We start from the raw sequence: 14,191 nt of genomic DNA, 5'->3' as shown, positions 1-14,191 counted from the left end.
AACATCGGAATTCTTTTCTGGGCAGCCATGAAAAAAAGGCTTGTATTCTTTAGATATGATTAGATATTGTAGTCTTCTAACATCAGTGTTCAATTTTCCAATTTGATTACACAAAAAATCACTTTATCTCATCACGATAAAAAAAACATGATTAAAATTCTCTCCAGGAATTCATCACACAGTGAAACGGTTAAAAATTAAATAGGGTCTGATCTCACCAACTCAAATGAAAGGGAGTGGTTTAAAGCCTGTAACATCTATGCTTAAACATATATTTTTGGGGGAAAAAAACCCTAATTTGCAACACATGCATGGGGCATACAAATGAGGTCATCACATCAAACATCAAGACCATTGATACGAATAAAAACTAACCTCGATGTTTTACTTGACACAGAAATAAAATACGACAACAAAACAAAAGAGTTCAAGCTAACTACCTTAGCTTAACAAACTTTCAGTCCCATGCCTTCAGAATACAAAAAGAAATAGGAAATAGGGGAAATTCTGAATATTAAAGATAAAGTTTAGATAACAAAATTTTAAGCAGCAGCACCCTTCCCCTTCTTCCTCTGGAGTTTCTTCATGTAAAACTCGAGCTCTTTGCCTTCTAATATGTATCTGTCAGTAGCAATTTCCACAACAGATTAGAAGAGAAGAAGTAGAAAAGAAACAGAACATAAGCCACACTCATCTATGTTCCAACCTAATTATCAACAAGGTTGTCAAGGTTATGAAGTGTTATTGCCATATACAAAGTACACAGGGAATAGCCATATCCAGTTTCTCACTCTAGTCATCACAGACAGAAATGTATTTAGGTGTTTTAATCTTCTGAGCAATTTAATGAACCTACTAAAGACAGCATATGAAACCGGATGATATGGGCATGGAAGTGAGCACAGTAAAATTGCATACCCATCAGCACGACCACACTGGCCAGGTCGTGACGAGATTGCAGCTAACAAACGGCCACCACCAAATTGCTCTTCAACATGTGGGTCAAGCTTGCGATCCTCTTGGCGCTTCTGCAGCTTTCTCGTGACATGGTTGCTCTTTTTTGTCTCTTCAGTAGCAGCATCTCCCTCCTGAAAACCAATCAAAGAGCACACTGTGAGAGAAGAACAAAATAGCATTCATTGAAGTAATTTTCTAATAACACTAGTAGTTCTAAATTCTTTCCAGTTTCAGACAACAGAAAAATAATGATAAATCACATAAATTGCAATCATAGTGGATCATGAAGGGGAATTGAATAAACAATATTCCAACATAAAGTGAGTAAGAAAAAATAGCAATCAGAAACTGCTACTGCTCCTAATCATAGCTACAAAGATGAAAACGACTAAAAACAAAAATCAGAAGTACAACAAATACTCATTTTACCTAATCTGTAGACCATGATGCACAAACAATTTAAGCAAGCATATATACGAGTCCAGAAGAAGCTGACAGAATAAAGAGTGAAGTGTAAAATGGATTTTGCTCCTCCATAGTACTTTGTCCAAACACTTCCAGTTAGGACACATTCTTCTAAAAGCATAAAAAATCATACAGCCGTTTTTCATATAGGTCACCCCATAATCATTAAAAAAAAATTGTGAAGTGAAGCATGTAAGCTTTGGTTCCCTAATCTCAAATCACAAGCGAACTAACAATGCAAAAAGCACAACATTCCTGTCCAATGAAATGTAAAAGGAAAAGGGGGAAGAAAAGAAGACACAATACAAAATTATTGAATGATAACTTACTAATTTACTGTCCAAAACCACTTCATGATTCCTTTATAGTTAACATATTAAAAAAAAAAAATCAACCATACGACGATGCATGTCAGACTTCAATTGCAACATAATAGCCCAAACTGAACAGAAATTGCCAGTATCTTAAAACATAGCACAAATTACATGATTCATTTCTATTACCAAAAACAAATTAACTGCAGAATATTCACAAGCAAGCAAACAAACAAAAACGAAACCCCAGGTCCCCAACTTAAACATAAATAATGAGATAGAAACATTAGTAAAAGAATAGATAAATTCTCTGATACCTCTCCTTCTTTTTTGGCAGAAGTAGAGGTCTTCTTCTTGCGACCAATGTCAACTCCATAGTGCTGAAGGTACCATTGCTTAAATGGTGCTGCATCAACCTGAACAATTGCTCCCTTCACCAATGTCTGGGTCCGAACCAACTCATTGTTTGAAGCATTATAAACCACATCCAAGATACGAGTCTTCCTTGTCACAGCCTCACTGCCCCATGAGTAGTTTCCTGTATCCAACCTTAGTGCACGCCATTTTACATTTCCACCTCGAACCCTAACCCTCCGAACTGTCTTGTTGCTCGACAGCTTTGTGTTGGCAGGTTGTCTTCCGAGCTCATACCTTTAAAATAGAAGAATAACCCACATAAGCAGACTTGTGTCAAATGAACTGAAACTGAACTAAATAGGGCTTCAAAAACATACATTGCATCATAATTGATATGAATTTCATAAACCATATAAGCTAAAGTTATACAGTAAATGAAATTTTGGTAACCCAATAACCAAAAACATCAAACAGATCTAAACTGATCAGCATTTTGATTTTATCACGATCCCAATGGCCATCCACTAAATGAATATAAACTAAACGGAAGTTTTCAAAAAACAAAATGAAATAATAAATTAAAAAATATATGAATCTAAACTAATTATGGCTTAAAATATTGCGGCAAAACCACAAATCATATATGATAAAAGGAATATCACCGATTCTGGTTTCACTAATTAAAATGAATCCACTAATTAAAGAATGAACATAAACTAATTAAGGCTTTGAAATCCCAACAAGCCCATTAATCAAATATACCAGTCGAATCTAAACTGATTCAAGCTATAGAATCAGGATAAACCACTGTTGGTTGCAACCCAACCAGGGTATTTAAAATCACAACAGACACAATTATCAGAGACATAGAAAGAATAGTTAGTGTTTTTAAAATCATGACAAACCCATTAGCCAAAAGCATAAATGTTAATATATTGGATTATCGTGATTATGGCACCCATTACTTAAAAGATACACGAAATTAAATAAATATATCAGGAATTTGAACAATGAGTTTAAAGGTAGTTACTTTCGCTTCTTCCTCCAAGCCTTTTTCTTGCCTCCAGTGGCACGCCTCTTATGCATGGAATCACGAGAAATACCTGTAAGAAAACAGTGTTTTTCAACATTGACATTGTAAAGATGGGATTGAAGAAGAGATTGACAGAATTTGATGTGAATAGATAGATACCCATGGTGAATTCTAGGGTTTATTGCCCCACGAGCTCCGAAGCTTGCACAGAAACGGAGGATCCAAAGAGGAGGAAGGCTGACACAGTGTCGTTCATGGTTTTATTGAAAACCCTAATTAGTTTATTTACTATTATGTCCTCGGTCTTTTATTAAAAAGACGTATATTTATATATATATATATGTATATATATATTTTTAATAACATATACACCCCTTTTAGTTAACCCGTTACACTGTGGCTCCGTCCTGTCTCGCCCCTATTGGATTCCGCTCCTTTTAGGACGAGTTTGAAACACTTCAAATTATGTTTAAAGATCTCAACCGGCATTGATTAATAATTAATATACAAATAAATATTATTTTATTAGGTATAATTTTTCTTTATTTCTTATGATACTTTTTAAATTTAATACTACAATAGTACAATGTTTGATTATACTAAAAAAAAAATTGCAAAATTTATCTTAAATTTATTCAAATTTAAATTATTTTTTTTTAAAAAAAATATGTATATCGGGTTCAAAATCGTCCCAACTCAATATGAGATGGGACGAATTTAGGAAAATATTTTTATTTGAGAGACAGATTTGAAAAAGGGACGTCCCATCTCGAACTCGTCTGTTAACATTCCTACATTCATTACTTAGTTTGAACATCGATTTACAAATTACATGCATCATTTAAACTCAAACTTCAAATTTGATAAGATTTGAACGAGACCTAAACATAATATTTCAAACATGTATACAAATTAAAGAAATGTATATAACATTTTTTTTTAAAAAAGTTGAAAAGTATATAACATGCACTGTCTATTTGTTGGTGAAACATGGAGTATGATGTCTTTTAAATAAAATAAAACAAGTTAGAACAATAAATTTGTATTTTTGTAAAATGTCTTTTTTTTTAATAATAAAAAAAAATATTGAAGTTCGACATCTGCTCCAAACAGGCCAGGTCCAAGTTGACCAAGCACATCTAAGCCCAACTCAAAGAGAGGCACCGAGGTCCATCAATCACAACCCTTTCACAATGAATCCAATGCCCTTTAACATCCCCGAGACAAAACACTAAAGCGCCTTTAAATGACCAAAATACCCCAAATTTGTTTTAGAAATTGCTATGTGCCCTTCTTATTGGTAAAATCGAAGCGGCATATGATTTTGTTCAGCAATGGCAAAAAGCAGATTGGAACCCTATTCTTCATCTGTTCAAAACCTTCCACTGAATACTACAACTTGCATATTTGTGAATTGAATATTAAATTTCCAAGAATTACAAATACCAACCTCTTAGAATCGATTAATTCATGCAAAAAAAAAAAAAAAACCAGTCTCTGTGGAGGTATATTGAATGGGGTTTCCAGTAGCTGGAACATTGCGTTCTCATGTTTTTCTCAGTTCTCACCACAGGTCTGTGAAGTTTCTATCTTTTGATGCGAGAGAGAGACGAACCATTGATTTCAAGTTCCAAAAGCTTAATCCTCACCCAAGAAGGATTTCAGTCTGCAAGCAAGAAATGATTGATTTTGAAGAGAGAACAAGCCCAAATGAGGTATGTCCATGTTGCATTATCTCAGAAGTTTCGATCTATTTCCACTTTTAAGGTCTTGCTATTTTTGTGGCATTTGATATTATGACTAATCAGAGCTTAGTGTTATTTTTGTAGCCCAGAAATTTAATTAAACTCTAAGCTTCAGTTTTCATATGTTGTTTTGTAGATTCCTATGATATATATTTATATTTTTTCCACTTGTTATTTCACAAGCATAAATTTATGATGAAGATATCGTATAAAAGAAAATTGAAATTGAATAAGGAATAAGCCCAAATGAGGTATAGCCATTTTGTAATTCACTTCAACTTACAATGTTGTTAATGTTGGATATTTTTGAGCCATTTGTTAGATTTAAGGAACAAAATTCTTGGTGGATAGATGAGTCTTGCTAATAGCTAATAGCAACTATTGGATGTGAATGTGAAAATGTGATGCTGTTCCAAAACTTGAATAATCACAGGAGGTAATCGGCAATTGATAGGCATTCCTCAACTGCCTTATCCCTGCATTACTGCTGTCTTGTCTTCTATTTGATTCTTAAGTAATACAAGAAATCTAAAAGAAACAAGGAGCCAAAAATGTGCTCACTAAAGTTGAATGGACATATGAAGCAGTGATAGTGTCAGACCCTTCTACCGCTGGTAAAACGGGAAGGAATACACCAATCTCCTTTCAGCCTTGCACGTGGTTTGCATTATTAAAGTTGAGAAAACACAAATGTGCCCAACCTACTCATGGTTTATGGTTTTATTGGCAATGCTAATCTGGAGGACTGTTCAGCAATATATGCTTCAGCATGCGAGTCTTACTAGTTATTGGCCTTTAAACTTTTCTTGAAAGAAAATTTGAGAAATTGTTACCGAATCGCAAAAGCTGCAAGGATCCCCGGATACAGCTTGATCCTTGACGTGAAAAACTAAACATTGAATGTTATACATACGCTCTCTTCTCCAGTAATTAGGCTCTCTTTTGGTCTTCAGGACAAGTATATCTTAGAAATTGCATGTTAGATCTCCCACTAATTGTCCTTTTTGCGGCACAACAGTGACCATGTTTTTCGTCAACACTTATACACAGGTGTGAAACTTGGACTAACAAGCTTAATTTGAGTCCTTATAGGCTTTATTATTATTATTGTTTTGATAAGTACTTATAGGCTTTATTTTTGGAAATCGACATTTTAAAAGAAAGGTAAAAAATCTGAAATGTAACCCCTATCCCTAATCTTTTTCTTATAGTTTCACATTTTGTAAAAAACAATTTCTTCAATAATGCTAAAAAATAATGTAACAATCTCAAAGATGCTTGGATTCATTCATCCGAATGAATGTATTTCTTCTCCCAATTTTTTTCGGCACCAAAACAAATGGAGCTCAGTGCCTAACATTTACTGGTAGTTGCTAGGTATTTTATAGTTGGCTTGGAGAAGATCTGGAAAAATCATTAGATTTATATGCCAGCAAAGCTATGATTGACCATCAACTCTAGATAGATACTCTTAAGATTTTTGTAAATGATAAGTTCTTCAAATTGTCTTTTTGTTTCTTCAGTTTAGGGACAAGAGTTTTGAAGGTACTAGCAGACACCTGTGTTTGGCTACTTCAGATATGTTTGAAGAGTTATTTCTAGCCACAAGTAGGTCTGCTACTTGCTTACTGGACTTTAGTTGTGAAGTGTTTTGGAAATCTATGTTGAATAACTGCAAATATGCATACCTTAGCCCAGCCATTATGTTCTATTTGCATACAGATTATCTTACAAATTTTCACTTCTAATAGACTCTTTTTTTTTGGTTTTTATAGCCAGTTACTAGGTTCTTCTCATGTCTGGACCAGCCTTTTATTGATCGAAATTGCTACCTTTTTTAGGACACCATTCTTTGATTAAGAAGTACTCTCAAAATCCCCCCTCCCCCACTCAAGAAGAAAAATACAATGAAGTACAATAAAATTGCTTTATCTGTTACATATGCTATGTTTTGCTACTTTCTCTGCATTATTAGCCAAGTGGCCAATTATTGTTTATACATATGGTATACCATTTCAACAGACTTTTAGAAATAATTATTATATTTAGTAACGTGGATTTATTCTATAAAAGGTCAAAAAAGAGATAGAACGATGCTATGAACTCATACACAGGCTTGGGAGGGGTGTTGTGTACTTGGGTTCTTCAAGGATGGGATCTAATCATCCGCATTACATGCAAGCACTGGAGTTGGGGAGAGAGGCAAGTCACTCAAATTATATCTTCCTGTTTTACTTCCTGAAGCACACGTATGTATATAATAATCATGTTATGAATATGAAGTCGTTTCCCCATGCAAGAATACAAGTAAACGCACTACCATGCAAACACGAATCACATCATAAGATATAGTTTTTCTGGTTCCTGGATTTCTCTCTTGCTTCATACGAGCATCTCCAATTATTTCCTTGTGCAGATTGCAAATCTCTTGGACTGTGCTTCATGGACAGGGGTTGGTCCAGGGCTCATGGATGCTGCCACTAAAGGTGCTCTAGAAGCAGGAAAGCCAGTTGGTGGATTTAAGATAGGTAAAGAAGCTGGAGAATGGACGGCCACGAATTTTCATCCATACCTACCTTCGCAAACTTATCTAACATGCAGGTAAGTACTACAAATTGCTGTCAGCTAGAATTTATACCAATGCGCTTGTGTATGGCTGCCTAGATTTCTGAACTGCTTTGAACAAAATGCAGGTTTTTTTCCGCAAGGAAGCACGGATTGGTGGATGCCGCGGTTAGGAGTAGCATTTCTGAAAGGACTGCTGTAGTTGCTCTTCCTGGTGGTATCGGCACTCTTGATGAGATTTTTGAAATTCTAGCACTGGTTCAACTAGAAAGGATTGGGTCAGAGCTTCCAGTTCCTTTTCTCTTAATGAATTATGACGCTTTCTATTCAAAACTGTTGGACTTTCTTGATGATTGTGAGGACTGGGGTACTGTCTCCAAGGGAGAGGTTGCATCACTGTGGAAGGTCTGTGACAATAACTCAGAGGCTTTGGCCTATTTGACTGAATTTTATAATCTTCCTCTTAGTGAAACAGTTAGGACTGAAACTGGATTAAGGGCGCAAGGAACAGTTTCTTGATAACTTTGTGGTGTAGGCGAAGAATTCATAATAGAATGGTCAACAACTCTTTTTATTGCATTCGGGACAGGTTCCATCGCAATTTATTGTATTTAGTTTCATAAATTGAGAGTTCAATGTTATTAGTTCAACTCCAGAGTGATAAATAGGATGTGGCAATGTGATTCAATATATACCTCAGTGGTTTAATAAAATAATTTTCTGTATCCTGTGAAAACTTATAACTGTTTCTTGATTGTTCCAAGATTCAGACATGGATATTCATGGCCGAACTTAAAATAATGCATTGCTGTAGCAATTTAGTTCATTACATACCTCAATATATATATATATATATGTATTCTGAATATACCTCAGTATTTTGATGAAGGCATTTGGCAATCCCTTTTTCTCCATTACATAGGTAGCAATAAGATAAATTCACACAACCATTTTGTACCATTCGAGACCTCAACCCTAAAATAATCAATATCCTCTTTGGAATGTGGAGGTTGTATCACCACAGGTAATATGTAAATTTATGGACGTAGACATAAAGCTTCCACCGTGCCGGTCTTCTGGCTCTAGTTCAATCCTTAACACTTGACCATGTTAGCTTGAAATAGGTGGTAAGAGTTGGCTGAGCAGGCAGGCTTGTCTTGGACGAGCATAGTTAAATGGCTCGTCATAATGGATACTCTCCGCGTTGTTGTGGGTTGACTATAAACCTGATGTTTAAAGCTCTAAAGAGATGCTAGACGCCATTAAGAACTCAGAGAGAGAATTTGGCCATTGTTTAGTTATCTTTCTAGCCAGCATTTTCAGCCTAAGGTAATCATGACAAGTTGAACTACAATCTGATACATTATATGACCTAGTATGCAAAGTAATTCAATCGGAGATGCCTCCATGCATATCATATACCAACAAACCAAAGACATCATTCTGAGGACAACATAGCACTAGAAGAAGCCAATTCATGCTTCAGCTTGCATCAAATCATTAAAAAGCAGAAAAAGAGAAATGTTTCAGAATCTTTCTACGTAAATGTACCTTGTGGGAACACCAACATTCTACGGAAGATACCAACATAAAAAGGTAAAAAAGGAAAAAAGGAAAAATTCTACATAAGTTAAACAGGAACAATTGATGCACCCCTGCATTTATCCGCAAGTGGCACGAAGATTGCCCTTTTCACTTTGCCTTGTGGATTCACTGAAGATTGTAAAGTACTCTCTAAATTCATTTGGAAGAGGAAGTGTCAATGGAGGAACTAAGCTGTAGTGCCTACTCTCGGTTCTGGCGGATGATGGATGTGCCAGTGCTGGCTGTTGCTTATTAAGCCGTTCAATGATAAAGGAAAATGCCCCAAAGGTGAGACAGCTCTGGAGAAGGGCCTGGGGAGCACCTGCAAAACATAAATAGCACAAAAAACTTACAATGCTCTCCAATTTTCAGCAGAATATCATAACAATTGAAGTTAATATTATTTACATATCTAATCTCATCCTCCCCCCAACTCCCAAAATTTAAAACCTTAAAAATCAATTGAGAAGCCCTCCAAGTACCAAGCTAAGGTTTCAGTTGATTGTTTTGTGCAAGTCATATTCATGGTTTTAGAACCAACCATTCAAAGTGAATTTAAAAACATCCGGCAGCAGGAATAAATGAATCTACAAGGAAACCGAATTAAAATTTTGGGAAACCTGGTGAGTACAGAAACCAACAGAATGATAAAAGCAATTGCAAACATATGAAGAGAAGTATCAAATACCTGGAAAACTTAATGCAAGACCAGTGCAACATCCAGCCACTCCTGCATTAAACACTGAATGGAAAAGAATTGGAAAAGAATGCAATATAAATTAATATGGAAGAATCATGTTAAGTGCCAGTGCTACAATTGAGATGCCATACCATCATCCTTCCCTCAGAGCCTCTTCAAGAAGCATACAACCAAACTGTGAACTCCAGACAAAACTGCAAATGTCTGGCAAGGGGAAAGGTAAGATAAAGAGCCTCAGTTTCGTAATTTGATGCCAATAAATAGAACCTACAAAATTGGATGTTAAAAAAACAGGAAACTCCACCGATATCACACAGCTAGGAAAATTATAGAATTTCTCATACCTTGGCAGTAGATCCTGCTTCTGCAAAGGATCCTTTAAAGCTTTTCTTCTTAATCAATCCCGAACCTAATACATATGCCCATCGGCCCATAGAAGGAATTCTTCAGCACAAACACATCTCCAAATAGAGAAGGAAAAACAATCAAGTTTCATGTGTTTGCTAGATCACACAGAAGATGTGCTTCATGCTCATGGCAAAATGGTCTCAGTTTCACAGTTGACTTTCTTCTCCTTCTTTCTTCTCTCTTTATGGTTACCAAGTATGATTCAAGGCAAGTAACTTGGAACCCATTCATAAAGAGTACAATCCTCCAACCAAATATTTGATGGGTACTAATGGATGACAATACAATAACCATTTCATTCCAATGAAAGTGTACCTAAAATTAATAAACCCTACTCAATACCTGAACCTTTTTATCTCAACCAGAACAGAACAAAAGGTGATACATCATGTCATTACTACATGAACACAAATCTTATTTTCACCTCCGTAAAAGCAACTCATGGACATATATTACAAAAAAGAAAAAGAAAAAAAAAATCATTACTTTAAGGTGTGACTTTAAATCACTAAAATTTAATGGCTTCCCTCTCTCCACAACAATCTGCATAATGAATCTTTTCATTTTTATGGGCCTGTTTGGCAACCGTTTCGGTTTTATGTTTCTGTTTTCATCCAAAACAGAAACAACATTTTTGTTGTAGAGTGTGTTCAATAGATTGGAAGTATGTTCTGTAACGTAAAACTTGTTGCAAGATTTTTGGAAGCAAAAACATGAAAACATTATTTGGTAAAAAAGTGCTGCAAGTTTTAAAAATAAAATGGCTAGTTAAAAAGGATATTTAGAGTTTTTTTTTTTTCGGATACTGTTTGTAGCTACAGTGATGTTGCTACCGTGCAAAAACATTAGGAAACACAAATTTGGTGTTTCGAGTTGGCCTCTTTTTCCGAAACAAATACGGTACTATTCAAATCGCAACAAAAGATAGAAACGCATTTCCATGTTTTGCTACAGTATACCATCCAAATGCGGTCGCCAAACATGCCCTATGAAAGTATACATGGCATTGACATTACACACTTCAATAGGTAATGAGCTGAATTGAAGTCACAAGGCATTGTGAAACTATCATCTATAAAAATCAAACTAACCTTAAGAATATGCATTATAATATTAACTCTAATCCCACCAAAAATCAGAAATTTTCTAAGTAAAAAACCCATGTAAAATGTATTTTCTTATCTCATTACTACAAATTCTGCAACAACAATCACAATCTATAATGATACAAAACCAATAAGACCAAGCAGAACACTAATTACAATTTCCTCTATAAAATGTAAACAATTTAATCATAAAGAAGATATTCTTGATGGAATTTCAAAAACCGTGGATTGGATTAAATCTCCAGTAAGAAAATACAATGGGAGAGAATCAAATAAATAAAAGAAACACTAAACACATTGATGAACCAGGTAAGATAAAGGGTAGTGAGAGGGAGAGAGAACCGTAGCCAAAAATGGAGCCCATGAGAGCTCCGGCGGCAGAGTCGCTGGCGAACCTGAGGAGGCAAACTAAAGGAGGACTCGACAGATTACTGGGGCTCAATGTGCCTGAAGAAAAATTAGGGTTAGGGTTAGTGCTTGGATTGTTTTCGATTTCGGCATCGGAATCGGAACTTGAAGAGTCTGCCATAGTCGCCATCTCTATCAATCTGATCTTCCACTTAATCCAAACTGGACACTACTGGTTTCTAGCATTGACATATTCATCAAACGACGGCGTAGGCATTCTTCGCTTAATTCAAACATCTCCTTTTATAGATGTTTATTGGAGAGAGGCCGTGTTTGGTAAAATTAAAATGTTTGGGCCTAATAGGGCTTTTGTTTATAACTGACTGTTCCTTTTGGGCCCTATATAACTGACTGTTCCTTTTGGGCCCTTTATACCTGACTGTTCCTTTTGGGCCAATGCCCAATAGGCCAAGGGGACAAATATGTATTCTCGTTCAGATGATGGACTATTTTTCTTTCCCCTACGGGCATGATTGATATAGTTCTTATTTTCCACTTGCAGAATTGGTGTCTCTAGTCACGGGTTCAAAATAAAAAAACAATGAAAATAAAACTGCGACCGTTCCCAAACTTTACAATGATAGAAGACTCATCCGCAATGATAGAAGACCCGTGCACTAGGTTACCCTTTTACTTTATTATTATTTTTAAAATTGGTGCCAGTTTAATTCATTTTGACTAGTAGTGTTCGCTTCTATTTACAGGGAATACTACTTCAGCCGTCCCTTACCAAGAAGATTGCATATTTCAAGCCACACTTATATAATTATTGACTTTCATATTACAAGACAAACAAATTGAATAGGCTACTCTTCTCAAAGCTTCAGACCACTTCTCGAAGCCATTTCTGGATTATTTTTCATCTTCCTCAGTTATTAATTATTATAACGGGCTGTACACGCTATGAAAACATTATTCTAAAAACCTATATATATATATATTTTATAAGCTTGTTATGGGGGAATTTGGGTTGGGGTTAGTGTTTGATAAGACGTTTGTGTTCAATTGTCAAAGACACTCCTTAAACAACTAGTGCGAGTGGTTTATAAAAAACCAAGGGGTTGCTACATTTGTCAAATGTGCATGTTTTATTAAGTTATCCATTATTGATTTTCAGAGGAGTCAAGATTTGCTGACTGTTCTTTATAGATACCACGGTTGAGGTAAATGCATAAAAGTATATACAGTACAAATACATCTCTCTTTGTTTAGACTTTTCATTTCAGACTCACTACCAAAATCACATCAAAACACTATTTGTCCGGACTTATTCGGCAATTTGTTTTGCTTGTGCGGTGATTTATTTTAAAATAAAAACATGTTTAACATTTGTTAACTATTGTTGTACAATGTTTCAGAACAAAAAATATCATGAGAAAGATGTTTAGATTAAGGATGCAACTTGAGTTGGCACCCCGAGTTCAACTCGAGCCTAGGTTGATTTTTTTGTGGGTTTTAAGAATTATTTTTAGAGTAATGATAGGGAAATCGAAAAAAATTATTGAATTAGTATCGAATTTGACGTGATTGGTCATTCTTATCACGTGTTAAACAATTATTTTTAAAAACTGTTTAAGTAGATGAGGTGGACAAAAACACGTCAGATTCGATTCTTATTCGAGATTAATTCATCGGTCTCCCTATCATTATTCTTATTTTTATAATTGAGATTGAATTTGGGTTAAAAAATTTCAACCCAAATTTAATTAGGTTTGGGTTGAGGTGCTCGAAACTGAGCCAACTCAAACCCGAATTGTAATACTATTTTCATATATATATTTGATTTTAAATACATTATATATAATATTTAAACTATAATTACATTTTTTTCTTTTCAACTTGCTTGGTTAAATCTTAATTTATTGTATGTTAGCATTTGGGAGAATTAATTTTTTAAAAATTTGTTTGTAATTTATTAAAAATTTACAAAAAGTCTTTTAAACTTTTTGTTTAAGAGTGATTTCATCTAAAACTAATTCAAGATCGTATTAAATTTTTAGTGTGAAGAACTAAAGATTAGCCATGTAAGTAATCTGAATTTTTAACTTGGAATCTAACCCCGAGTTGTAAGTCTGAATTTAAAAGTAATATGATAGATTGAACTCGAATTGAGTAGTTAGGGTTGAATTTGGGTTTAACATTTTATATAGTGGGTTGGGTTCAAGTTATATTCTAAATTCACTCAACCTATTCGAGTTGCATACATAGTTTAGATGATTATAATTATATATATATTTATATTATATTAATTTTTCTTAAAAACAAGTGAAAATATCCTTTGTAACCAGTGTTATTAAATATGCTTTTGTAATTTGTATTTATTTATCACCCATTTAATAACAAAAACACTATAAAAATGATTGTAAAATTGGCCCTTAAATAATATGACACGTGTGCCTTTTGTCCTCATCACCATAAAAATGGTGTTAGAAATTGCAATGCTGTGCAGTATGTTGAATTGCATAGCAAAAGATATTATTATTCACGTACACCTCATCTCAAACAGTAGTTTTCCATTATTCAACCGACAAAGTTTGTGTTCACAACTT

General features: G+C 34.6%; 2 protein-coding genes and 1 pseudogene across 2 annotated transcripts; 1 reads left to right on the top strand and 2 right to left on the bottom strand.

Annotated features, from left to right (window-relative positions):
- Positions 1 to 333: 333 nt before the first annotated feature.
- LOC132308380 (small ribosomal subunit protein eS8) lies at positions 334 to 3,410 on the bottom strand. The gene is made up of 5 exons (XM_059806442.1): positions 3,286 to 3,410; positions 3,124 to 3,196; positions 2,054 to 2,387; positions 919 to 1,088; positions 334 to 621 (listed from the first exon to the last, which is right to left on the bottom strand). The coding sequence occupies exons 1-5, from the start codon at positions 3,287 to 3,289 to the stop codon at positions 543 to 545; spliced, it is 660 nt and encodes a 219-aa protein (XP_059662425.1). The 5' UTR covers positions 3,290 to 3,410; the 3' UTR covers positions 334 to 542.
- Positions 3,411 to 4,438: 1,028 nt separating this feature from the next.
- On the top strand, positions 4,439 to 8,161 carry LOC132308379 (probable cytokinin riboside 5'-monophosphate phosphoribohydrolase LOGL10). Its single transcript, XM_059806441.1, has 4 exons — positions 4,439 to 4,841; positions 6,945 to 7,073; positions 7,288 to 7,472; positions 7,565 to 8,161. Exons 1-4 carry the CDS (start codon positions 4,641 to 4,643, stop codon positions 7,953 to 7,955), a joined length of 906 nt encoding a protein of 301 aa, XP_059662424.1. The 5' UTR covers positions 4,439 to 4,640; the 3' UTR covers positions 7,956 to 8,161.
- A 653-nt stretch (positions 8,162 to 8,814) lies between these two features.
- LOC132308378 (chloroplastic import inner membrane translocase subunit TIM22-2-like) lies at positions 8,815 to 11,870 on the bottom strand (annotated as a pseudogene).
- Positions 11,871 to 14,191: the final 2,321 nt, after the last annotated feature.

The sequence above is a fragment of the Cornus florida genome, unplaced genomic scaffold, assembly GCF_030987335.1.
Source record: "Cornus florida cultivar Cherokee Brave unplaced genomic scaffold, ASM3098733v1 CherokeeBrave_3.0.0_Hap2_Chr05, whole genome shotgun sequence".
NCBI classification, from domain to species: domain Eukaryota; kingdom Viridiplantae; phylum Streptophyta; class Magnoliopsida; order Cornales; family Cornaceae; genus Cornus; species Cornus florida.
Note: the sequence above shows the minus strand (reverse complement) of the source record. Positions and strands in the feature narration are given on the sequence as shown.